The 25,125-nt window shown below is 38.8% G+C and overlaps 3 protein-coding genes across 5 annotated transcripts; 2 read left to right on the plus strand and 1 right to left on the minus strand.

Annotated features, from left to right (window-relative positions):
- The first annotated feature begins 20 nt into the window (after positions 1 to 20).
- Positions 21 to 4,865, plus strand: LOC110066461 (peroxisomal membrane protein 2-like). Its single transcript, XM_020773691.2, has 5 exons — positions 21 to 180; positions 827 to 931; positions 1,356 to 1,518; positions 2,028 to 2,147; positions 2,954 to 4,865. Exons 1-5 carry the CDS (start codon positions 44 to 46, stop codon positions 3,020 to 3,022), a joined length of 594 nt encoding a protein of 197 aa, XP_020629350.2. The 5' UTR covers positions 21 to 43; the 3' UTR covers positions 3,023 to 4,865.
- LOC110066452 (ketosamine-3-kinase-like) lies at positions 2,164 to 7,568 on the minus strand. Its single transcript, XM_020773680.2, has 8 exons — positions 7,368 to 7,568; positions 7,199 to 7,282; positions 6,840 to 6,943; positions 6,300 to 6,459; positions 5,680 to 5,733; positions 4,893 to 5,034; positions 4,281 to 4,455; positions 2,164 to 3,712 (listed from the first exon to the last, which is right to left on the minus strand). Exons 1-8 carry the CDS (start codon positions 7,533 to 7,535, stop codon positions 3,643 to 3,645), a joined length of 957 nt encoding a protein of 318 aa, XP_020629339.2. The 5' UTR covers positions 7,536 to 7,568; the 3' UTR covers positions 2,164 to 3,642.
- On the plus strand, positions 7,564 to 25,090 carry LOC110065652 (uncharacterized). Of its 3 annotated transcripts, none has more exons than XM_089278882.1 (23): positions 7,564 to 8,007; positions 9,019 to 10,178; positions 10,986 to 11,052; positions 11,365 to 11,426; positions 11,999 to 12,256; positions 12,506 to 12,672; positions 13,070 to 13,157; positions 13,684 to 13,846; positions 14,214 to 14,339; positions 14,738 to 14,851; positions 16,167 to 16,516; positions 17,009 to 17,194; positions 17,731 to 17,834; positions 18,011 to 18,104; positions 18,568 to 18,741; positions 18,842 to 18,914; positions 19,268 to 19,379; positions 19,569 to 19,739; positions 20,049 to 20,214; positions 20,988 to 21,128; positions 21,771 to 21,844; positions 22,379 to 22,574; positions 24,627 to 25,090. In XM_089278882.1, the coding sequence occupies exons 1-23, from the start codon at positions 7,875 to 7,877 to the stop codon at positions 24,762 to 24,764; spliced, it is 4,317 nt and encodes a 1,438-aa protein (XP_089135008.1). In that variant the 5' UTR covers positions 7,564 to 7,874; the 3' UTR covers positions 24,765 to 25,090. The 3 variants fall into 3 exon arrangements, with proteins under 3 accessions (XP_089135008.1, XP_089135006.1, XP_089135007.1); XM_089278880.1 differs by having other exon boundaries at positions 7,565 to 8,007; positions 17,006 to 17,194; XM_089278881.1 differs by having other exon boundaries at positions 7,565 to 8,007; positions 17,006 to 17,194; positions 18,845 to 18,914.
- The last annotated feature ends 35 nt before the right edge of the window (positions 25,091 to 25,125 follow it).

Raw genomic sequence — 25,125 nt, forward strand, 5'->3', positions numbered from 1 at the left:
GACTAAGTACTAAAGCACTTTCCCCCAACCAAGGCATACAAACATGGCGGCTTCGTCTGCGACTTCGTTGGACAAACCTGACGAAAAGAAAGTGGATCGCGACGCGTACTTGTCGCAGCTTGTAGCGCGATACAACTATTGTGTGTTGAGGCATCCGATATTGACAAAGAGTGTCACGAGGTATGTGAAGTTAGAATTTAGAATTTGCACAATTTTATATCTTACCAGTAAACTTACTTGCGGTCGAGGTCTGCGCACCCATGCAGCCTCGCTGAATGCAGAACATGGAGTATATCGATCGTGAAGGGTTCGTTGGGCGATGTAAGCGGGGATTAAACAGGTCTAATTCTTGAATATGATCTTGCAAATAATGGAATGGTTGTGCGATGTCTATTGTCTGTTTAACAAATAGATTCCATGTTGCCGTGCGTCTGTTCAGTAATAGATCACAGATGACGTCAAAATGTGGTAAGAACAAAAAAGTGGCACACGAGGCGATAGCCGAGTGTGTCACTGATGTTCTTACCACATTTTGACCACATTTTGACCACATTTTGACCGGGAGTGGGGACAGATGGCCACCTAGCAACAGGTGGTTGCGGGGGTGGAGTAGCTATCTGAGCGTTTTTGTACAAATGCTCCACGTTATAAATAGCGTCTTCTCTGAAGATTCCTCCTTTGGGACTCCTGATCCATGTCAATAATAAATATTTATTTTGAGCTGGGGACCAGTGGTGGATTGTCAATAAATTCCATACGCTTCATATTTTATGTTGGAAGAAAATGTTTCATTGTGCAGTGACCTAAAGTTGATTTATTTTAACAGTGCCGTTACTGCAGGACTTGGTAACATTGTATCTCAAAAGATCGTCAAACGTGGAAAAGGTGAACTTGTCGACTACAGACCAGTGATAGCCTTTTCAACATTTGGGTAAGTATGAGCCATACAATACCATTCAAGGAAACTAAAATCAAATTAATTAGTTTAACAGCAGCTTTTAAATTTATTTGTAGTTGGGTTTACACAGTCATATGAGTAGAACATTAAAAGAAAACAATTAAATTTCCAAACTATACTGACCTGCTTGTGTAAAAAAATGAGTAAAAAGTAAAATAAAAGACAGTTATTCAGTAGCTTTCATACAGAATTTGGACCCAAGATTGAAACCCAACAATATGATTAATTTTTCAACTAACATGTGAAACTTTAGTAAAAGTTTGTGTTAGTTTTTCTAATATACTGTCAGTTTTGTGTCCTTTACCACAATTTGTTAGCAAATTTACATCTTTGGCTTTGCATCCTAAAAACTTTCAGAAAGCTGACAGTGGTTGTATGGTCTTTGTTTTCTTCACAGATTTTGTGTAACAGGTCCTTTGATCCACTATTTCTATGAGGTCCTAGATAAAATCATCCCCAGGCAAGTGTCATATTCCAAGGCCAAGAGATTACTTGTCGACCGTGGCGTGTTTAGTCCTCTCTTTCTGTTGTTGTTCTTCTACGTTGTTGCAATCCTCGAGGTGAGTAGTCTTGAGCATTATGAGTTTACTTTCAACATAGATCTACAGGTGCAAGTGAGTACTGTACTTGCACTTCACGTATGCCATCCTTGTCATGAATGTGACATGAGCAAAGCCACCTTGGAATAAAAGTTTGAGTGACTCTGAGGCTGTGACAACAGAGGTAAGCATATCACTATCTAAGAAACCATTATCTGAGGGAGGGCTATGCTCTAGAAGCACCTAACTTTTGCCTTTGGGTGACTGGAAAAACATACTTTTGTCATATATATAAGCTTATGCTGGGTACCCAGGATTTCATGCTTATAAAACCTTTGGGCTCATAATTTTTCTTAGACCACAGCCGTGTCAGAACTCAAAAGTATTTTTCACTGGATGAAATGGAGGAAAACATTTTTTTTTTCGGTGATGATGATAATGTAGCATAAAAAGTGTATGTGAAGCTTAAAAAAGACATTTCATGACAATGGCACTGTACATGGCACAACTAAAGTATTCTTTATTCACAGGGGAAGTCACATAAGGAAGCAATTATGAAGATAAGACAGATGTATTGGACTGCCCTGAAAATGAGTTGGAGAGTGTGGATTGTGTTTCAATATGTCAACCTCAACTATGTCCCCAGACAGGTAACTACAACTTACATCTTTTGAGTACCAAAGTTGAAACCCAAAACAGTTTTATTTAAAGTGTGGTTACTACAGTGCCATCTGATGGCTGTTGTTTTTATTTTTTACAATTGAAAGTTCTGCTGTATGTTGGTGAAGTATGCTGTATACAGATTAGGAGTTGCTTTGATGCAGTATCAAGATTATTAATTAAAAAATATATTATTTATCACCTATGAATCATAAGTTCGAAGCTATCATAAGGTACATGTATATATGTAATGTGTATAGAGAACCCACTGCTATACAGTGGCAGGCCTTTGTATGCATTGCAGGCCTATAACCCTGGTAGGAACATCGCCTGGTGCCATAGGCATGTGATGTGTGTGCACATGAGTCATTGAGTGTAATCAACTAATTAAAATGTGTAGTTAGCCTTTGGACACATTGTAGGCCTATGATACAGTTAGTAGAATTGTCTCTACTCTACAAATTAAGGGATGAACCTTTTGTGAACAGTAAGAATTCTTTGTAATGAGTAGATATAATGATAAGCCCTTGGGTTACGAGCCAAAATGCAAAATAATGGTCTAGGAAGTAATAGTGCTATTATCATTCTTATCTAAAGAGCATTCAAACTTTATGATCCAGTCTTCTTTCTTTGCCTAAAAAAATCTAGCCTTTGATATTACTATGTTTTTTATTACAAATAACTTTTACAAGTCAGAAAGGCTAGCAACAGTTTATCGCCCAAAACCTGGCATTGATGAGCATAAAATTAAGGATACCAGATGTTGATTACTCTTGGTTTCATTTTGTGTTTACAGTACAGGGTACTCTGTGGAAACATGATGTCATTCCTGTGGAGCATTTACCTGGCAAGCAAGCGAGCATAGACGATTGAACACAAAAAGGAATTAATTAAAATTGCCTTGAACCTCATACATGCTTTATGGCAAAACATTTTTTGTTAGCAACTAATGTACAAGAGATTTCTTTAATAAATGAAATCACTTTTGGTATGATTACTCTAAGATTATCTATTTATCATTAAAGTAGACTAACGAGTAGCGGCTACAGAACTGTGCCAATGTTTTATATTTTAGAGACTGAGGTTTCTAATTCATAGAAGTGATGGCATTAGGTTTGAGGTTGTGTCTAGCCACTTGAATTTAAGTGTGATTATTAATAGACCTTGTAGTACAATAGGTTATTAGATATTTTACAGGTATTATCACTGCATGTTTTTAAGAGTCTCGCAGTCAAATACAAATCAGAAGAATGAAAATGTGCAATGAAATTACACATTAAAATGTGTAAAATTTTAGAGGTTTATTATCTTAAAGTAACATTTTCTTTCCCAAAAACTAAACGTTATGCTTTTTACAATTTGATTGAATCTAGTTTTCTTTTGCTAGTTGTTTTTGTCCTCAACAACAAAACATGTCAACTGTTAATTAAAAGTACGAATTGAATATTCCATCTTGTCTAACACAAAATTGTCAGTCACTTTTTGCTAGCTATTTTCAACTAGTCCAAGCATAATCCTTAGAGAAGATGACTTGTAACTTGTTCCAAAGTGATTCCTGAAAAATTATTGATCAGAAGTTAAGATGTCATGATTAAACCCCAAGTTTGTATAAAATACTGTTTGTGTTTTGAGGTAAAGGGTGACTGTATTAGTTCCTTGACATTTGAATTGTAGGTTTTGACTGGATGTGGTGTGCATATTGAAGTTAGTGTACGCATTAAGTTTAATGTGGATGTTTGAGTGTAAAGATCTGCGGATGCCTAGTTTTCTGTAGGCTCGATTTGGGAGTTGTGTGGGGCAAGGAACACGGGCTCATAAAACAGGTGGAAATCGAGCTTAAGTTTTTTATTGATCTCAATTGTTGTGTGAACATCTAGTTTTGTGCAGGGCTGCCATTAGTTAAGATCCATAACCTGTATCACCTGTTGCGGCTTAAAACGCTTCATTAGTCCTTGATGTTACTCGCAGAATTGCTTGGTGTTGAAAGAATTCTCTCACAAAATGACAACTTTGTCACAGGTGTGAAGGACAAGGCTACGGGTGACTCAAAACTTAATGTCAGCTCTGTTGTGTGAATGTCTAGTACATTATGCAGATGTTGAGATGTCTGAGTATTAACTTACCAGTGGTTTAAATGATGGAACAACAAGTACAGCTGATGCCGTTTATCAAAGCCTTTTTCTTTGGGTACCTGAGTGTGATATGAGTCATAAAACTCTTTGGAGAAGCCACCAAACATAGCGGCAATGGCTAAGTCAAATTCATGATGACCATAGTACGAGGCGGGATCAAATGCAACTGTAAATTAAAACAGAATGTTGACAAATACACAAAACAAAGTTAGACAATTCATGTTAACCGAGTAATAATAATTATTATTATTATATAATAACGATTATTAGTTTTCAATGAACAAAACACACACTTCAGACACAATTTTCAGTGCTCTCTCAAATACTGTTATAATCTTCTGTTCATTTGTAAATTGAGGATAAGCCTAAAACTACACTCCTTTTCGGACAACTCTGTTTATTTTGAACAGTGGGTTCACTCTGTAGTTCATTCAAGTTCTCTTAATTTGCAAAACATGTAAATGTAAGAAGATTAATACAGTCAGGAACTTTCTGTACTAAACCCTGCCATGTGTATATAATTATTTAGCAAAGTTTGAGAATAAAGTGTACTACCAGTACATTTTTTAAAGAAAATATTATTTTAATCATTATTCAACAAACTTGGACAATCATCCATTTCTGCTACATTTCCACTCCAAAGGTCTCCATGAAGAAGTGACGGCTTTATATCCATGCCTTTAAAAAACTCTGGAATTTTCAGCTGTAATCTTGACCAAAGTGATCTAGCCTCTGAATCCCCATACTTTTGCCATTACATATGTCAATAACCAAGAAGGCACAAATTATTAACATTTCTGTTCAGTTACATGGTAAAGTGGACTGTTGGGACCAGAAAGGTCCATACCCTCTTCCACAGATGTTTTTGGGGGTTTGAACCTCCCTGCCTCTCTGAAAATTCTTGTTTAACCACATACTTTCCTTTAACATTTTTGGGATTGAGATGCCAGCTCCCTCATCCACAGATGTTTTGGGGGTTTGAACCCCCCCCCCCCCCCCCTTTGGAAATTCTTGTTTAATATTATACTTTCTTTAAAATTTGTAGGATTGAGACCCCAGCTCTCTTGGAATTTCAAATGACCTTCTAGTGGGGGTTTGGGAAGAGGTAAGGGGATTTGGCCAAAAATTGCTATAAATCTTCAGGTAATTCACTAGACAGTTTTCAAGAATCTTTCAAAAGCAGTGTATATGTTGTAGGTCAAAATGAAATTCAGGTTAAAATGAAATTCCTTTGTCTCTTAACCCTAATTATTCATGGATCATGAATAATTAGGGTTAGGAGATAATGGAGATTGAGAATCAAACTAGGTTAAAATCATTTAACCTGAATTTCATTTTGACCTTCAACACATACATGTATGCTTATTATCAACTACAAGAGGTTACTAACCTCCTTATCAATTAGGTCCATTTGATATTGTAATCGACATCTGGTGTAGAATGTCTACAAGAAACAGATCAAGATACTACATTATTATGTTCTAGTACTGATAAAATTACCAACAACCATGGAAAACAACTACATTCAAGATTATCTAGTATAATAATGCATATTGAGCCCTCTGTACTCATTGCAGGCCTATGATAGTTAATTGTAAATTATCTAGCCCTCTGTGTCTTCTAGGCCTTGCTTTCAAGATGAATTTAAAAGAATGTTGCAGGACTTTGATGCAAGATTTAGTTACTATCAACAGCCCACTCATTCAGCTTGGAAGCCAGGTTTAAAGGACACAAACAAAGGAAATTAAATGAACATGTTTATTCATTAATCTTTTTGTTTGTGTCATTTGAGTAGGCCTCCCTTTCAAGCTGAATTTTAATTTTGAATAATGAAAGAAGCCATTTGAGAGCTTTTTGTACATGCATTGTGGATAGGCATGATATGTAGATGTACGTATACCACAAATTCTCCAATCTGAGAAAGCATTGAATCTATGGAATTCAGTAAAACAACAACAAAAAAATGAGTTAGAAATACTATAATACTTCTAAGTGCCTGGCCACACTTACCACCCAATCATCACACCATTCATTATTCTGTGGAATGAAGCCACAACATGTTGTAACAGGGAAACCAAACTTTTCAACGGCAACAGGATTCTGACCCTTGCCAACCTTATTGCTCTCTGATGCATTCTTCTGTAATTTGTTGATGTTATCCGTATGTAGTCTGCAGAGAACATGTCAGAGAGGACAGAGCAAGTTATTGTGAGAAACTCCTGTTTACCCTCACGACAAGCGCCAAGTGCCACCCTTCTGTAAGTGCCAAACATAATCAATACATGTGATTGGTTTTTCAGTATTCTCTCATGCAGCACTTTACATGGTTTGAAAAAGAAAACAAAAGTTAGCACCACCTCAGCACACAACTAATCAGCTGCAAAACCTAAAGCAATCATGACTTGGTCTCATTATTGTAACTCATTATTGAATGACTAGTTCCTATTGTTTCCAATTGCTTTTGCTTGTTGATGTTCTTACAGAGATCTAGCTGGATAGCTCATTGGTACAGTGTATGTAGCTGTTGGCTGAATGCAAATTGTTCCTTACCTTCCAAGTGCTGTCCCCAGCTGTGATTGATATTTCCGTAAGCTCTTCATTTCAAGATGTTCTAAGACAAAAATTGCCCCACTTCCAGACGGATGGTCTAACAGCTAAAAAGTGTTCAAAATACAGTTAGTAATTAAAAAGTGCACTCCAGATAGGAAATTTATTATAATTTTTATTTTATCGTGGATCGGTAACAAGAAATTAAAAGGAATGGTACAAAGTTTTTAAATTTCTGTGAATAAATTCATACACACACTTACTGAAATCACAAAAAGCCGCACAATCGGAGAGCAAGCCTCAGTTAAGACTGTACTAGTTATTACATTTTTCAACAATTATAAGACTTGATTAAAGCAAACCTTGATTGGCTTCGGTACTCGCACAGTGTTAGTTCGACAAATGGCTTCTAGACTGTTAAATTCGCCCTCAAACATTTTCATAGCCTGAAAGACAAGCGCAAACAAAAATTAATCGAAAAGGAGATTCCCCTTGGCTGAGCGATAACAAAGTCACCGTCGGCATAAATACCCCTGATTTATCGTTCACTTTGACGAAAACCCTGCCGTGATCGGTGTCAAAACTCTTTCCCTCACTTATACAACCACCACCTGCAAACCCTAAACCTTGGCATTGTGTGGTTTGGAGCTCCTTCTTCAAAATTTCTTCAAGTTTCAGAGAATGCAAACCCTTCGCCATGTCTGAAACAACGATGATGATGGTCAGCGCATTTTGTAGTGCGCATGCGATAACTTGACCAGCTAAACTTTGAAAAATGGCGCGTTCCTCCGTAGAAATTACAATGGTTTCGCTTTGATCATTCACTATTGTTACCGTAGCTAAAAATGCTTATTAGCCGTCCAATAATTCACTTTTAAGATGCGAATTAGCTTCTGGATGGGTCACTTTGTTTGCGATCGAAATCGCTGAACAACTGGCGAACATATGCACGTGTTTGCATGGTCTTGAATGCACTGAGGGACGTATTGGGATGTTGGACGACTTCTTGAACTCTACAGACAAGGGAATGTGTAAAGCATGGAACGTTTTAAAACGATAGACGTTGGTGTTATTAATCAAAAGGAGAACAACCCATCTCTAACTAGAGATGGAAAGGACAGAAATGCGCAGGATGGCAACGCAATTTTAAACTACGTTCCTCAGGCAGGAGGTAGGTTCACATATGATTAAACTTAGACAAAACTTGCTTAACTTAGGCTCAAATGTAATTTGTAAAATGGCATGCCTCGCGTGATCAATTCTATCGATGAAATCGATGAGGCGCTTATCGATATTTGATACACTGCTCGTCAATATCCACGATTTTCGTTCCTCTAAGGATGCGTTTCTTTAACAAAATCCAAGATTGGATTCTTAAATCCAAAAACGGATTTTTTTGTTTCTCTTCTTAACAGATTAATCCAAGATCACCCAGATCATGGGGTATCAAAGGAACCAGAGAATCCCTCCCTAAAGTGGATTCTTCCGTTCCTTTGACGCACCATGATCCGATCTCTTTAGAAAAGAAACGCAAAATCCGTTTTCTGATGTAAGAATCCAATCTTGGATTTTCTTAAAGTAACGCACACTAAGAGAGAAGAGCATTCATGGTCAGTCTTATTATGATCAGTGAAAATTGTGTGATTAATATGTTATGGTCTGAGAAAAGTCAAGTATTTTTTTCCTTGGGTGGCAACCATAGACCTTTTAGGGGGTGGGGTACTCCTGGGGATGGTTGGTCAGTTTGTTGCAAGGTTTTCCAAATTCTTACCTATTTTCAGACTAAAATACATCATTTTTCATATCCATTGTCATACCTGAATACTATAATCCATACCTGATTTCAGACCTGGCTCTTTAAATAAATGAATTAGTAATGGCCGATAATATTTTTTCATTGCAATATTTTCTTTTACCCTCTTTTCCATTTTGGATATGAGCTGAGTTAGACTGATATAAAATGTTAAAGAAAACCAAGGCTGTGGTCTAAGAAAAATTACAAGGAGTCCAAAGGTTCCTAACCATGAAATCTTGGGTGCCCAGCACTTGACCTTATATGAAAAAAGTAAGTTTTCTCAGTCGTCCAAAGACAAAAGGTAGTTGCTTGTGGCACCCAGTACTTCTAGAGCACAGCCCTGGAGAATGTTATTGTAAAAACACGTCTTTTCTTCTCTTGTGTTAGTAACAAAATCTCAGCAACCTTTAAAGGACAGGAACATGGCAGCACAGCCACAGATCCAAAAACCTCATGATCAGGTGCAACTTTTGGAGAAGTTTAGGAAACTGCGCCAGTGGCAACAACAACAACAAGAAAGTATGTTCCGTCAACAACAGCAACAAATGGAAACGTTGAAGATGGAACAAAATAAACTCCAGAGCATCTTGGCTGCTCAGAAGAGACTTCAAGAACAGCAAACAACTTCAAGTGTGACAGTGCGCTCTCCAAACTTAGTAAAGACTTCAAGTCAGGCTGATACTATGAGTCCAACCACTGCACAGAGTCATCCACAACAGAAAGCAGGGGCACAGATGCCAATAAATATGATGACAAGAGCAGAAGCTGAAAATAATGAACCTATAGGACATCATTCAAATGTATTACTTAGATCTATACCTACATCTTCTGCACCACCTATTGTAATGAGTCAAGGAGATTCAGATTTCCAAATGAGACAGTTTGGTTCTCAGCAGTATAATGGAACCACAGAAAAGCTTGAAGGAAGTTTAGCTTCTTTTAACAAGACAGTTTATCCAATGATGTGGAACTCATCAAATTATCGCCTTCCCTTGGGTACAATTCCCCTTTCTTCTGGTCCAAAGGTTGTGCCTTTGCAAGGGCAGCCTGTGTCTGGTTCAGCAAACTCAAACAGACTCATGCCCTATGCAGGTATGAACTATAATGGAATGATTGAAGTTCCTTCAAGTTCTCAGATTCCAGTTTCATCTCAGGAGCTAAGAGGAGTGGGGTATAACCCTGGAAGAGACAGTCAAAGCCATTTTGAAGTCAATGCCAGGGAGACTAACACGGCTCTTGAGTGTAACAAAAGTCCAGGTATGAAACAGGAACTTGAAAGATTGTGGAGTCACCATGCTGAGGTAAAAGGCCTGGCTGATGCTGATTCTCAGATTGATGAACAATCTGAAGCTGATGCGATGAGTGGTGTTTACCCTCTCTATGATTCTGAACCAGAGGTGGGTGTGAATGAGAGTGATGAAGAAAAAGAGGAAAAAGAAATGGATGAAGAATCAGAAGCTGAGGAAGAATTAGAAGAAACCAGTGAAAGGAATGCAACAGTAATAGAATTAGAACCTCATCCTGAAGATGTGCATGTAGAAGGAATGGTGAGTTTTCTCGGGTTCTGATGTACTAAACATACATGTTTATGGCAGGGCTGTCATTAAGGGCCATAACCTGTAACATCTGCTATGGTTGAGGATGCTTGATAGGCCCAAGTTGATGTTATGGATGAAATAGTACCTTTTGTTAATACAATTCACCCACAAAGTAACAAGCAGGGGTTTCAGTAATGTTTTCAGCAGGAAGGCAACTGGTTTTCACAGGTAGGCAAAATTCTTTAAACTGAACTTTATCATAAGAAAAACTTTCCTCTAGATATTCATACCAGGAAGGCAAAATCACCCACCCAGCAACATGTACTCACTTTGCATGGTGCCCTGGCCTGAATGAAACCCCTGAACAAGCTAATGGTTCAGGTGTAAAGATCAAGGCTAGAGGTGACCAAAACTTAATGAAAGCCCCGCATGGACAAATTCTCCTCACTGGGATGATGACCTTTGATATACACATTCTACTAGATGGAAGAAGTTGGTTATTAAAATAACCCATCTTATTGTGTGAGCCTAAGAGTATCTGGTTTATATCTGCTACATATGGCTCAATACATCACATGCTGCAAGCTATAAATTAATTTACTTTAACTGGACTGGAGTAAACTGGATAATCCTTTTCCCATAACTGTACTCCCACAAGAAAAAAATAGCATGCAGAAATGGAACTGAGGTGAAATAAAGGAAATCAAATAACAATGAAGAATATTTATGCCAGTTTGTCTTTTTCATGAAATGATTATTTACTGTACAGGCATGTAATTACCAATATAGATCATATGTCAATTTTGTTCTCGTCAGAATGAACAGAACTTGGACAAAAGCAATACTGAAGTAGATGATGAAATACCCATCAAGCCAGGCATAGGTATATACAAACTTGTGAAATTGTTTCTGTTAGGGCACAACTAAGAATTGTTTTGGTGCACAATGAAATCTTAATGTACCAAAAGCATGGATATCAACTAAGCTTATGGCTTGCTTAGTTCATGTACACTAGAATTTGAGCCCAGAATTCTACTCTGATTACTGAATTTGCTGAATCCAGTCATAAGACTCTCTGGAAAAGTTTTTGTAATATGTATGACAGTAACTTTAAGGCTACACCAGGTCATCCTTTTACATGAAGCTTTATTTTTTACTTTCTTTGCTCAACAAATTCTCCTTAAATTTTTTCCAGGAGGTGCATCCTCTGCCAAGACTTTTGAGGAACTCTTAGAACAGCAACTCAGACTTGACGAGGTTAGTGCTTCATGTTGTACATGTTTTCAGAGTGTTTGTACTAGCATTGTAGGCATGTAGTGCATGTGGAGGTCTATATAGTCATAATCCTTTGCAAAACTATTGGCTAGATTCATTGATTCACCAACATCTGCCTTTATGATAGCCTCAAACAAACAAACACTTTGGATGACTAGGCAGTGAATTGTTCGATTACATATCATGTCTTGTGTAATTTTATTCAATAGAGCCCTAAGTATTACGTAATATATCAAACCCAAAAAATTGAGTTTGGCCACAATTCCAAACACCAAAAAGAGAGTTGACAAAACGATGATCTTTGAGGTGTTTGGAAATGTGTTCAAACACTGTCTTTCATGCTTGATATACATGTATCCTCTCAGTTGAAACTAAAACTAAGGAGAAAACAGAGAAATAAAATTGTAGAATCCATGCTATTTAAGATCAGAAATCCAAACATCGTCACAGTCATGATGTCCTTTGTTTAAAGTTGACAAATTGTTAATGAGTTTGAGGAAATAATTTATAAGCCTAATGGCATTCAAATTGTTATATTGTGTTATCTGATCAAGGCTTCCAAAGCAGACACAAACACCCAAAATGCAAGTCAAAAGCCTCAGAGAACATTTCTAAGAAAAGGCCAAGGACTTGCAAGATTTAAAGGAAAATCAGCTTCAAATAAGACAGGAGCTCAGAGTCAGGAATCCGCTGGCCAGTTTGCATCTGTACAGCAGAAGAAGGAAAAGAAGACTGGTAATGCTGTGGGTAATTCATCTCAAGGAAATGATAAACAAATTGTGACCGGTGGAGGTCTTGTGGCACAGACCAGGGTAAGTTGAACTTCTCATAAGTTCAGAGACCATCTGTCTCTGGTGTGAAATACATGTACTGATTATTGAAAAGAAAAACCTTGTGGGGACCAAAAACAATTGTTGTTTTTATGGTAAACATGGTTTTTTTCAGGGACTCAATTCAGGGAGAATGAAAAACAGACAGAACATAATTTAAAGAGTTTAAAGACTAGCTTAAGACACTTTTTAGCTTCAAACACTTTTTCTGATTGGCTTAATCTTTCACAGGTAACTCGAAAGGTGGCATCTCGGAGTCCTCAGGTCGTGACAGCAGCAACTCAAGCAAACACATTGAGGAAGCCACGGCAATTCCAAGTCTCTAATGCCCCAAAAACCAAAGTAGCTACTTCAGAAGCCCAAACAACAGCCTCCAAACTTATGATAATGAAACCAAGGTAACATCAACTGCCAATTGACCATGTGTTTAAAACTGTTGTAAGCTAGCGTGCTACAGAACAGTGTTAACATTGGCTGTTAAAACTGAAATTCAAAGTCATTAATTCTAAAAACTAATATCTTTGCCACCCTTGCCACCCTCACCACCTTCACCACCCTTGCCACCCCACCACCCTCACCACCCAAGACATCCTGGCCACCCTGGGTACTCCCTGGAGAACCCTCAGACTGCCTAACATCAAGGAGAGACAGCACTCACCAGAATTTGTCTCAAATCTAACTTAGCCTTAGAACTTTTATTTGGACACAATTTTTTACAATCTGGCAGTCAAACTTACTCCAGCACACATATTTGGTTTGTATTTAACTGTATTTTGTTTGCACCTTATCCAATAGAACTGAGGAGAGTGATCCACCTGGTTTGCTCAATAGTATTGATGCCTCATTTCAAATGAGATTAAAAGAGTTGGAGGAAAAACAAGAGGTACAGAATAAATATCAATAAAGGAACCCTTTTCAAAACAACTGAGAAGTCCTGCAGAGTCAGACTGGTGAACATCAGACAGTTTTTCCTCCTGTGACCTGTGTGACAGATTTTTCAAACTGCCAGTATCAAAACAGTATGTTAATTTTGGCGTTGAGTGATAATATTGCATAAAGCTGGACATAAGATAATGTTTTGCCCCCTTAATTGCAAGTGGAAAATGTCACTCTTTAGACTACACTGTGCAAAGAAGTCAATTTTTCTTTAGGGCAAGCTGTACCTATGCCTGTAGGTCAATCTCACATAGCGACTTTTAAGTCCCAAAGGACAGAATACTCTAGACAGACTGCAAAATCCACTAACCCAGGATTATGAGGCATTACTTGGTGTGCACACTGAACCATGGCTTTCTCTCACTGACACAATCAAAGTAAAAGTATCAGATGATAGGAATAACATTTATGTGTTCTATGAATTTCTGTAAGTTGTGACTGAGAGATGTGCACCTTGATATTTTCCCATCCAGTTGGAAGAAGAAGAGCTGGAAGAATTTGAGCTTTTAGAGCAAGCTGCTGCAAATGCCTCCTTCTCATCTAACTCCTCTGTGGTGGTCAAAGTGTTGGCCAAAGCTCGAGGAAATGTGCAGGACAGTAAAAAAGCTAGCAGTGGACAAAGTGTTGATAGCAGAGGTACACATCTTAGATTTCACATTTTAAGTTTCTGTATATTATAGTATTTACTCTACATGCTTTTACAGCAGGCCCGGGTTGTTCAAAAGGTGGATACTAGTAACACTATCCACCGGATAAGTCACTATCCAGTGGATAGCGTGGTTTGTTTTGTTAACACTTACCCACTGGATAGCGATTTGTCTGGTGGATAGCGATGTCGAGCCTTCAAACAACTGGGGCCAAGTGTACCACATTTTCCTCGCTAAGAGTGCTCACTTAGTGTAATGCCACCACCCACAGCAACTTGTGCTGTGTACGCCTACCTCTACATTCACTCCTATATTGGCCAGAAATGCTAAGTTAACCTTCAATGTCTGCTTTGCAGGTCCAGGAGGAATTCTGAGTCCTGTTGATACAGGTTATGGAAGTGGAGATGGTAAAGTAGCTTTATCAGTTGATGATCCTGGATACACAGTTATGGAGAGTAGCATGAATGAACTACAGGAGAATGGTAAATGTTTCATGTTTGAGATGCAGAGTGCTTAAAATGTGTTTGCAGGATTAAAATTGTGGTGAAACAACAGCAGGCTGCATGGTTTTACAATTAAGTGGCTTCCATTTTCAGAAGAAATCTCAATCCTTACGAAGACAACCTCCGCGTTTTGCAGAAAGTTCATGAAAGTTTTCTTTGTTTTCGATTTAAGTTGTGTCAGGTCACCGGGTTTTGCAGACAAACCGAGTTTAAGTTGTTGATCTCCTTATTTCCTCTGATAATCTCTCTCTTTAGCAATGTATTGATACCGTATGCGGTGAATGAATAAAAGCGTTTTAGCGTGTTGCAAAAATGAAAATACATTCTTAGTTACAACTGGTGTTCTTCCTTGTATCTCTCTTTGTTCTCCAACACAGAAAGCGAAGATGAGGGCAGTGACATTACACTACAGGAGATGAGTTTGGACGGTGCTTTAGAACTTGATGAAGGTCAGGATGACAAAAGGCAAACAACTGGAGAGCAGTACAAAGGTTCTACTTGATTTTAGTGACATATTTGATAGCTTGAGTAAAGCACGTCTCGCTTCTAAATTCTTTCCACTCTCGAGGGAGGCATCTGAGTTATGTGCTACTTAGCTTGAAGAGGATCGATGACGAAGTTCTATGCGAGTCGGTGTACCGTTATTGCTTGCAACCAATCACAGAGACAGCAGCTCTGCTGGCATTTAATGATCATTCTTCACGCGCACGTAACAGCTAGTCTGGGACACTACAGAGATTGACACTCAGATGCCTCTCATGAGTAAAGGTGCTATGAGGATTAGTATGCGAGGGGTGTGTGACATTTGCAGACTGAAGACTGCTGCAGTGTGCAGTCTACGGTCTGCAAATTTCATAAACCGGTATGTGCAAAGGTTACTTGTCAGTGCATGTCCTGTAACATAAAATATCACATTTTTATCCCTCATTACATTTTTTATTCAGTTCATCGGAACTGTCCATTCACTGGCTGCTGCAAAGTCAATCTATCCATGCACAGCAATTTGCTTGCTTTAGTTTCTAGTCTTCTTTAGTTGCTTTTTTTCTTTGTGCGATGAAATCACGAAAATTAACTGACTCGATTTCGACAAAATAATGACAAAATTGACAATTAAAGTGCCACTATGATCAAATTCTCCATATCCATTTTGTTACATTTTCGCACACAATAGGTCTTTCCTAAATTTTTTGCCAAATTTCAATCTATTACGAACATTAGAACTCATGTCGTTTGGACCTTTCTTTCCGAGAATTTACGGCCGCCATTAATTTTCCTTGTTCCAAGTCTTGGTTGAGAATTTGAGAATATGACGTCATTTTCTCAAAAATACCACACGGGTGAAATTATGATAACAATTAGCACAGCAAATCGCATAAAGAATAACAAAAACTTTGGCTCATATATTCGTGCAATTTTTTACATTAATAGTTATCATAATTTCAACCCGTGCGGTATTTTTGAGAAAATGACGTCATTTTCTCAAATTTTCAACCAAGACTTGGAACAAGGAAAATTAATGGCGGCCGTAAATTCTCGGAAATTAAGGTTCATAAACCACGAGTTTTAATGTTCGTAGAAAATTGAAATTTGGCAAGATATCTAGGAAAGACCTAATGTGTACGAAAATGTAAAGAAATGGATATCGAGAATTTCATCATAGTGGCGCTTTAAATCTCTCAAGATGTTGTCTCTCCAAGATAACAGAGTTAAGTTTTCACGAAATTCCCTTTAGTTAGATAGACTTCTGAACTGTTCTGGACCCCCTCATCAACATTGGGTTCTTTCCATGATGTTGTTTTTAAATAGTCCTAGCTCCTTTGTACCTTGATCCATCTTCATCACTTGCGATCGAGGATGACTTCGATGACGAGGAGGCCTGGGGTGCAATAAAGAAGCAAGCAGGTACAGGCACTGAGATTATGAAGAAAAACATGGAAGATGATTCGGATTCTGATGACGATGACAGCGATGTAACTATCAGTGACATTTTCCCTCTTGTAACCTCCACCCCACCCGCATACATGAAGGGTGGTCGGCGCCAATGGAACACAGAGGCTGACGGCAGTGGAGCTGATGGGCTGGTGGCCTCAACACCACCAACATCTGCCCTGGTTACCAAGCTGTTTCCACAGATGAAACCAAAGCAAAAAGTTACTGTAAGTATTCAAATATTAAAAGCTATTCCTGATGACTAGAGGTGCTGTTACAATAAACCAAGCTTCCTGCTAAATGCCTTGCAATTTTCGTTGTGACATTGGCCCGTTGTGAGACAATTTGCGACAAGTTCTACATAAAAATGCTTTGCAGCGTTGAAGCAATTGTTGTAAACCGTAGGTTACTCTTCTGTGAGGAAATTTCGGGACATGTTGATTGTAAGATGTGGCGCTTCGCAATTTTTGGTGCAACAATTTTGGTGTCACAACGATGCGAGTCAGGTTACACGAAAAGCTTGGAACCTTTCTCTTCGAGATGTTAAGATTTTACTCTGGTATTCTTCTGCTTTCTCACTTCCAACAAGAGACGATGGACAAGCTTGTGACAATAAAACTATTCTATCTTTGATAAGGCCTGTAGCCCGGCTGTTTAACTTTGAGCGTGTAATCTTGTGTCAGTTGTACAAACCTTTGTTGCCTGTCTCACTGCAGCAGCCTCCTAGTAAACAGGCAGACAACGAGATTCCTAAGACCCAAACCGGAAAAGAGAAGAAGGAGGAGTCTGTAGATACAATCCAAAGTATGGCAGTAAGGGAAAAACTCAAAGAACTGGAAACTGAGATTGACAAGTTTAGAACCGAAAACGCAGCTTTGGCCAAGATGAGAACTGAAAGAGAAGAGGTGAGACATTAGGAAACGCTTTGTTACTCTGTTAAGACGAGCAGAAAAAATAAGTCATTAACAAACAAATAAGGTACATCTTAGAAGAGAAGTAAATTGGTGATAAGTTCTAAAATTTATTGTAAATTAAATTGTGCTAGAAAATCAAATATTTAGCATACGTTTCGGGCTTGGAATGATTCAAAACTTAGTGCTGAAGAAGGGCCAGACTCGAAACGTATGCGAAATATTTGACTTTTTAGTACTATTGCTAAAACTTTTGAACTAGTTACACTGTGCCACGCTGCCCAATGAACTATTTGGATCACCGTTATTTTAATTCTTTATCAGCTAAAGCGTTTACGAGTGAATTAACATTTTTTTCTTACTTTATACCACTGTTTGCTTGAGGTCTTCGTGGAGACATTTGAGCTTGCTTAAATCCCAGAATTGTGTATACCATGTCAACCCTTTTGTTGTAACGGCAACAAATTCACTCAGTGTGTGAATTTGTTGCCGTTGCACTTTGTATTGACGGTTTGTTTTTTTTTTTGCAGGGCTTAAAACAACTTCAAACTGAGATTGCCGCATTTGAGAAACAGAAAACAGAGGAACTTGAACGATTAGAACAGTTCAGAGAAGAAGAACTTCGAAAGTTACGGTATTTGTTGATGTTCTTATTGTTGTTGTTGTTTTAAAAAACGTTCGATATGCATTCCAGGTATTTTTGATTTTATGGTGCGTCCGATGTTGTCGTTCAGGTTGAGGGCTTAATGACTAAGAATCTCTCAAGTCTGAAAATGTCTCAAAATGAAATCTCCAACTTTTACTTTTTAGCCGTGAACGAAGAGTGTTTGAAAAATACCAAAAAGCCGCCCGTTCAATGCCAGACAAGAAGGAACGCGATGAAATCGAGAGCTTGCGTGGACAGGTAAAGAAAGCCAAAGTCATGTTACCTGTTACCGATCTTCCTCGTGCCTAGTGGCACATAGAACCTTTACAGAGGTCCTCCACTTTTCTCGATCTGCTATGATCGTCCTCGCTTCCTCCCATGAGCTCCACCTTGCCTCTTTCTGTCCCTCTTCTAAAAGTGAAAGTCATACTAGGAATTCAACCAAAGTTTTTGTGTAAAACTAACGTACTGTTGTCTTTGTGAAAGGAAAAAGTTGGCAATCGATGCCAAAGGTTAGACCGGACCAAATTTAAGGATATCACATGTGTTTAAGTTTCCTTAGTTTCAAAGACCAACAACAGTATAGTCAACTGTAAACGAGCAACGTCTCTGTTTGAAAGTGAATTTATGGAGCTGGATCTTGCTGTACTTAGAGACAATTCGTTTCAGAATTGATAAAGTTGCGTAATACCATAACATTCGTTTGATCTGCTCTCGTTAGGTAGCTGAGTTACAGGAAGAACTTAAGCGGCGTGAGTCACGTTGGTCAGCGACGTCGACGCGTAACCGACAGAGGATCGAGGCCCTGGAGCAACAAAACAAAGAACTTCAAGAGGAAGTGAAGCTGTTAGAGCACTATCGACTGCAACAGTGGAGAGAAGATGAACAGGCCAAGGTAGAGTTAGAACTGTTAATACCGAGTTACGTAACAGCGTAGGTCTTTGAATACGAAAGTACCTGGCATCGACAGTTTTAAAGAACTATTTCTCTGTCAGCAGTTAAAAGAAGAAATGGACTCAAGACCGAAAAAACCTTTACAACGAAAGACTGCCAAGACAACTGAAGAAGGTAACGCCATTTAGCATAAGAAGCGTCTCTCTCCCCAAACCCCCTCCCTTCAGAAAGAAAATTTTGGACGCAATTTGTACCGTACAGAGGTCGACTTTCGCGCCGCTTACCTGCAACTGAAGCAAGACACCTTCGAATTGTGCTCATTGATTGGTGGGTTTCACGTTTGGGTTTTTTTTATTGGTCCTATATATGCACGTGATCAGGTTTCTCTACTAGAGCACTATTACACTTAACTAGGCGTGATAATTAACTTGTCAGTGACGTAAAAGAAACTCTCTAACTTGATACCTTGCCATCTGTTTAGAAGCATTTTGAAAACCAGCTGTTTCATTTTTTTTTTTTTCCCGTAGAATCAGGACCCAGGCTTCCACTGCGTCACCGATCACCTCCCTCGAGACCAGCTTTGGTCGAAGCAGTTCCCAGTTCGACTCCGGAAAATGCTACCGTTGATTCTGGGAACAGGTGACGCCTCGTCTTCCTCTATAAATTACTATTGCTGTGTGTACCTTAATGAAAGGGTCATGGGTGTGGCTTAGGAGTATGGACTAAATAGTTTACTTACGCAAAGTACCTCTACTCCATGTTTGATAACAGTTTCCGAGCTTGTAAACAGACCAGTCATAAAATACTTTTATGTTAACTCTGTTTTAGGCCTCTCGTTGCCAGCATTGATACAAACAACAATCAAGCCAGGACGCCTCATCAAGAGGATGACGCTTTAACCGATATCCTTTCAAAATCAAACGAAGAGAACTCTCAAATAAGCTCTATGGCCAACTCTCAAGAAGATGTTACACAGGAAATCCGGAAATCTAAACGAAGGTCAGTGTGCTAAAGTTTGTAGCATAAAAACCGACGTCTCCTTGACTATTCAGTTCTTTTCCCGCGTAAGAGACATTTCGTGATGACGTAGTCTCTTACAGAGATGACGTGCAATTCAAAACCGGGCATCAGCCAATCAGAAACATCTTTGAAGAGTTACGTCAGCGGCATGGAATGTTTATTGCCCAATCCCACACGTCCGTCGAGCGGTGGAAGAATTGAGCTTATCAAAAGTCAGTTTACTCAGCTTAATTTTCGCTCTAAAAGATGCTTATCTCCTTTGCTAATTCTCCGCTTTATATTTGGCAGCTCACGACGTAGAAGCAAGACTCCGGACAGCAGTGAAAAACTAAAAAGAAGCGTCCATTTCCAGGATGAAGAGAAAAATGATCAAAGTGACCCAAGAGAAAGCGTCAGTTTAAATGAGAGAACAACGAGACAAGATCCTCGAGAAATAATGCATCCTGATGGAAAGGTATATAGTAAACGTGCTCGTTTGTGAATGGTTATCTTTTAACGACAATGTTTCTGTTTTAGATCTTAAAGTAGCTCAGTCACGGTATTTTGAGTTATTTTGGCCACATACAAAATTACCTTTAAATGGTAGGACACCTGAAAATAACAGTTCAATAAGATAGAAAAACACCAAAGAGATAATGATAAACCATAAAGGAACAAGGATGGCTAAGGATGGAGAAGATTAACACGGATTACAAACGACGAATTTGATAAATTGAGGCTAAACTTTTCAATACTCGCAAACCGTGACGTAGCTTCGTCAAACTACTGTCTACGATTTCGATGTTTTCTACATACACAGGGTTGCCACAGGTCAGGAAATGGTCGGGGAAAAATAATTCTTCAAGGTCAGGGAAAAGTCAGGGAATTTTGTTTTGAGTCAGGGAAAATTGACGTTTTGAAGAAAAGTCGGGGGAAATTGAAATAAAACACGGCTGATTTAATATCATTGAAGGCTGGAGGAAACATTTGGGGTCGTTGTGATCTGAACAATTTAGGAGAGAAACAACGACGTTGGCAGTTAACAGGATTTAGCAGTGATTAATTTGATATTTCCCAATGTTATGTCTCAGCAAATATAATCAGGCGTGTTGGAGGTATAAAGGAGTTAACCAACTCAGAAAAAAATGTCCAGACTAAAAGCTAAATTCTCCTTAGAATGATTAAAGAAACTGTATGAAAACAGTAGTAAGAATTTGGATTCTGATCTGGAGACTGATTCGGTTTCAGGTCGAGAAAGTGAACACTGATGGTTCTCGCGTGATTACTTTCGCAAACGGCACAAGAAAAGACATCAGCGTTGACGGTCAAACTGTCATCGTCACGTTCTTCAATGGAGACATCAAACAAATTATGCCGGACCAGAGAGTGGTAAGGCAAACCATAGATAATAGAGGGAAATGGTTAAGAAATCTGGCAAAGTTTTTTGTTATATGTTTTTGTTGGCTGTTTTGGGAGATTTACCCTGCACAAAACCTGGCAATATATAAAAGGTGGTTATGTGTGCCCGTACAACTAACCAATAGAAAAATTGCGATTATGTATTTCATGCATAGTCAGTGAGCATAAAACAAAAGATGTGCAGGGTCAAGGACTTTCCAACAGAAATCTTAGCCTGTTTGTTTGCTTCTTTGATGTTTACCGGGTTTCTTAACCATTTCTCTGTATTAAATATGAACAAACTTAGTGCTTCGTTATAGGTAGATATACTGTCATTGAAAGGGGACGTTTGGGCTTGGCAGTGAAAGTTCATGTTTGCAGTTCTAGGTGATAATGTGTGAAAGTAGTTGCCCTTGTTATGCGCCCCCTCACTAGTGAATTTCGTGGAATGCTGATGGCGGCAGCTCGCAATAAGAGACGCCAGGATTTTCTGTAAACACTGAAGCGGAGAAGGCTTATTGCTGGGATACCAGAAAAAAAAAAAAAACAGCCGGGAGCCGAGTGAGCCAGGTGCTTCGGACACTGTTCATTTACGTCTTGACTGCATTTTAATAATTCTCATTCTTCAATTAGATCTATTATTACTCCGACGCGCAAACAACACATACCACTTACCCTGACGGACTGGAGGTTCTTCAGTTTCCCAGGTTTGTAGTTATATTTTGGAAAGATCTATCAGATATCTGTGGTATATATAATGCCGTAATTTAACATCATACTTACTGAACTGATGTGTTATGTATTTCACTGAGTGAATACCTTGCGTCAATATTCCACCCTGCGGACCCTGTATAGGCCACTGGTCTGACGCAGACTTTACCTTACCTATTAATTGATCTCACAGAAACACGATCCAGAATTGTTATGTTCTCTACCTGTATAACACGGACACCTCCAGAATACGGACACTCAGCTCGAGCCCCTCGCTCTCCGTATTATAGAGGTTACACCGTTCTTAATAGCTGTCAATCCCCTGTTAATGTGCACCTCTCCACGGCGCCACGTTTTTCAATCATTATCCCTTATCGCTGACCTATACTTTATACTCAAATTGAAACCTCCCTACACGGTAAAACCACCTCTGTATAACGCCCAGTTTATTCTGCCTCGGAATTGCCGACGAAGAGAGGTCACATTTACTTTTGTGCTTCAGAATTGTTTTCTGTTTCTCGTTCATTCAGTAAACAGATTGAAAAGCATTACCGTGATGGTACAAAGGAGATCATTTTTCCTGATCAGACCATTAAATACCTATACCCCAACGGAGCGGAGGAGTGTGTATTTAGTGATGGCACCATTCAGAAAGTGAGCGTGGAAGGAGAGAGAACTATTGAATTTCCAAACGGACAACGAGAAACGCACACCAAGTACTATAAAGTAAGTGCGAACTTGAGGTTTTTCTTTCAGGCTAGCATTTTGAAGAGTGTACTAACGTTAAAATGATGTTCTTTAATTTGCTTTGGAGTGGTTTTCAACCGAGTGTCGTAAAACCAAAACCAAACCAATTGCTTACCAATTAGACTACTCAGCCAATCTCAAACCGAAGAAAAACTTAAAAGACTGATTATTTTCGACACTCAATTGAAAATCGCTCTATTATGCGAATGGTGCTGCGGCATAGAGGCGGCTTAGTGGCTTGTACAACGCAGTCTAGAGCGAGAGGTATGGGCTCCAGTGTTGTTTGGTATCTTTGTAATGTGTTCTTGCTCTGATAGTGAGTTTCTCTACCCAAATGGGTTCCGGCAAATTCTTAAGACAACTAGGCAGCATAAAGTAAAAGAAATCTGTAGTAATCTTCAAAAGAACTGTCAGTAGAACGTGCTTTAAAAGGAAAAGAGGTAACGGTACAATACTGTAGCAGTGCTGGAAATAATTTTTCTTCTTTAACAGGACATGTGTCCTTTCAAATCTTCATTTTGGTCGGACATCTTACCAATTTGACCGGACATTAATTTGCATAATTGATTAGCATAATTAATTAGCATAAGAAAATTTATTAGCATACTGTAAAGATTTTCAATACAAATCGTTCAAAACTGTATTTAAATTTGATTTATTTATCACTTATGATTAACTAGATGACTTTATCTACTAGATGACTGCACCAATCTCTCCTGGTTATCTCCTGATTATATGTTCTTCAAGCAAACCTAGTTTTCTACGCAGGAGCCCATCACTAGGAGTGTGCAACTTCCGCAATTATTCCTGTCCTGGTGTTTTCACAGACCAATCTATTTTTAGTTTGAATTTACCGCGAATTCAGCCCCCGCAGGAGCCTCAGTGACCAATCACAAGCACAGACTTTATAATTTCACCGGAAGATTAGCTTGCCATGTCCATCTGAGGCCTCCATTTTTCCCCTTACCGATGCGTGCTCATGTACACCGGAACTGACCTTTTTCTAGGGAAAAGAAGCCTAAAAATAGACCGGTCTGTAAAAATCCTGTGACATAGGCTTAGTATGGGAGTTGCAGGCTCCTAATGATGGGCTCCTGACCAAAGTTGACTCCAGGGTACATACATGAAGGGCTAACAGCATATCGCAATCCACGTAATGGATAATAGGGCGATTTCTGAAAAGTACTTTATTTGGTAAGTACAGGAAAGATGAACACTTCTGCTTTATGATATGGGAGAAGCCCATAATGGGCTCCTGGATATGGCTCAAACTGTCAGTGCAGAGTCAAGGGCCCAAACTTTAAAATAATGCTTGAGTAGCCATTTGGCGAGTAAGTGATAAAAATCAAGTGGAATTTTATTCAGAAAAGAACTCAATGCATAACATCTGTAAAGAAAAAAATTTCAAGACTTTTTTGGCCGCTAATTTTGTGTCTGCATTACAAAAGACACAATCGGTATGCATACATGACGCACTCAATGCTCAAGGGTTTGCAATGCATTATAGGGCGATTTGAAACACGATCAGCCATTTGCAAGTTTTCCGATGTGAGGGAATCCTTTACAGCAAAGCAAAAGGATACAATGCTTTCTTTTCTTATGTTGAATGATATAGAAGCAAAGATCTTTCACTATGTATTTCTGGAAGGGCATAATGACTGAGAAAATAACCGTTATTGTCAACATAGAGAAATGAGTCGCCATTTATGGTAGCCCGTGAACGCAGACATATTTTCGGTTGTCGACTAAACCAGAATTTTTGGTCGCCAAAGATGAAATTTTAGCCGCATTGGCGACCGTACTGGTCGCAACTTTGAGCCTTTTTAACAATTTATATAACCAAATTTTATGGATGGACAATAGGTGTTGGTGACATGTTCGGACATCATGTCCGATCAAAATGTGAAATTGGCCGGACATATTCAAAATTTGATCGGACAATGTCCGATAACCGACTGTTATTTCCAGCCCTGCTGTAGCTCTCAATTACTTCTTTCTGTTTTCTCATGTCTTACTTCCAATCCTGCTTAGAAAAGAGAATATCCTGACGGCACAGTGAAGACAGTTTATCCCGATGGTCGTACTGAGACCCGTTACGCTACGGGACGGATGCGGGTTAAAGATCGGGATGGACGGGTCCTTGTCGATTCATCCGGCCAGAACAGATGACAGTCGCTGCAAATAGGGAGGACAATTCTTACACTGTAAAAAAGGGGTAGATGAAAGAAAGCAAGAAAATGATATAACAAGACAACTCGATGGATTTCCTTATTTTTGTATTGCTCCCAAAGATGACAAGTAACGGCTTTGGTGAATGCGTGGCCGGTTTTTTTTGATAAGTCTGTAAAAAATAATAGTTTATCAAATCTTTCAAGTAAGAAGGGTAAAAAATACGATTTGTCCAGATTGACAATGTGTACATGCATGTGTGAATAAAAGTAATGTGATTTTCAGGCTTTACTTTATACAAAAGCTTGACCAACGAGTTTTGGTAATATTTGAGAGTGTTTTTTCCAAGTGTAAATTTGAA

The sequence above is a fragment of the Orbicella faveolata genome, unplaced genomic scaffold (genome assembly GCF_042242905.1).
Source record: "Orbicella faveolata isolate gen_17 unplaced genomic scaffold, um_ofav_v1 contig_47, whole genome shotgun sequence".
Classification (NCBI taxonomy): Eukaryota; Metazoa; Cnidaria; class Anthozoa; order Scleractinia; family Merulinidae; genus Orbicella; species Orbicella faveolata.

What these genes read in the sequence shown, in the direction of transcription:
- LOC110066452 (XM_020773680.2), bottom strand. Translation starts at nt 7,535, where the DNA reads ATGGCGAAGGGTTTGCATTCTCTGAAACTTGAAGAAATTTTGAAGAAG. An exon ending in AAGTGAACGATAAATCAGGG is followed by an intron (nt 7,283 to 7,367) that starts GTATTTATGCCG and finishes CTTGTCTTTCAG; the next exon opens with GCTATGAAAATGTTTGAGGG. An exon ending in CTGGGGACAGCACTTGGAAG is followed by an intron (nt 6,460 to 6,839) that starts GTAAGGAACAAT and finishes TGTTCTCTGCAG; the next exon opens with ACTACATACGGATAACATCA.
- LOC110065652 (XM_089278880.1), top strand. Translation starts at nt 7,875, where the DNA reads ATGGAACGTTTTAAAACGATAGACGTTGGTGTTATTAATCAAAAGGAG. An exon ending in GTCTTGTGGCACAGACCAGG is followed by an intron (nt 12,257 to 12,505) that starts GTAAGTTGAACT and finishes AATCTTTCACAG; the next exon opens with GTAACTCGAAAGGTGGCATC. An exon ending in ACCGTTGATTCTGGGAACAG is followed by an intron (nt 19,380 to 19,568) that starts GTGACGCCTCGT and finishes ACTCTGTTTTAG; the next exon opens with GCCTCTCGTTGCCAGCATTG.
- LOC110066461 (XM_020773691.2), top strand. Translation starts at nt 44, where the DNA reads ATGGCGGCTTCGTCTGCGACTTCGTTGGACAAACCTGACGAAAAGAAA. An exon ending in TTGACAAAGAGTGTCACGAG is followed by an intron (nt 181 to 826) that starts GTATGTGAAGTT and finishes TTATTTTAACAG; the next exon opens with TGCCGTTACTGCAGGACTTG. An exon ending in TCAACTATGTCCCCAGACAG is followed by an intron (nt 2,148 to 2,953) that starts GTAACTACAACT and finishes TTGTGTTTACAG; the next exon opens with TACAGGGTACTCTGTGGAAA.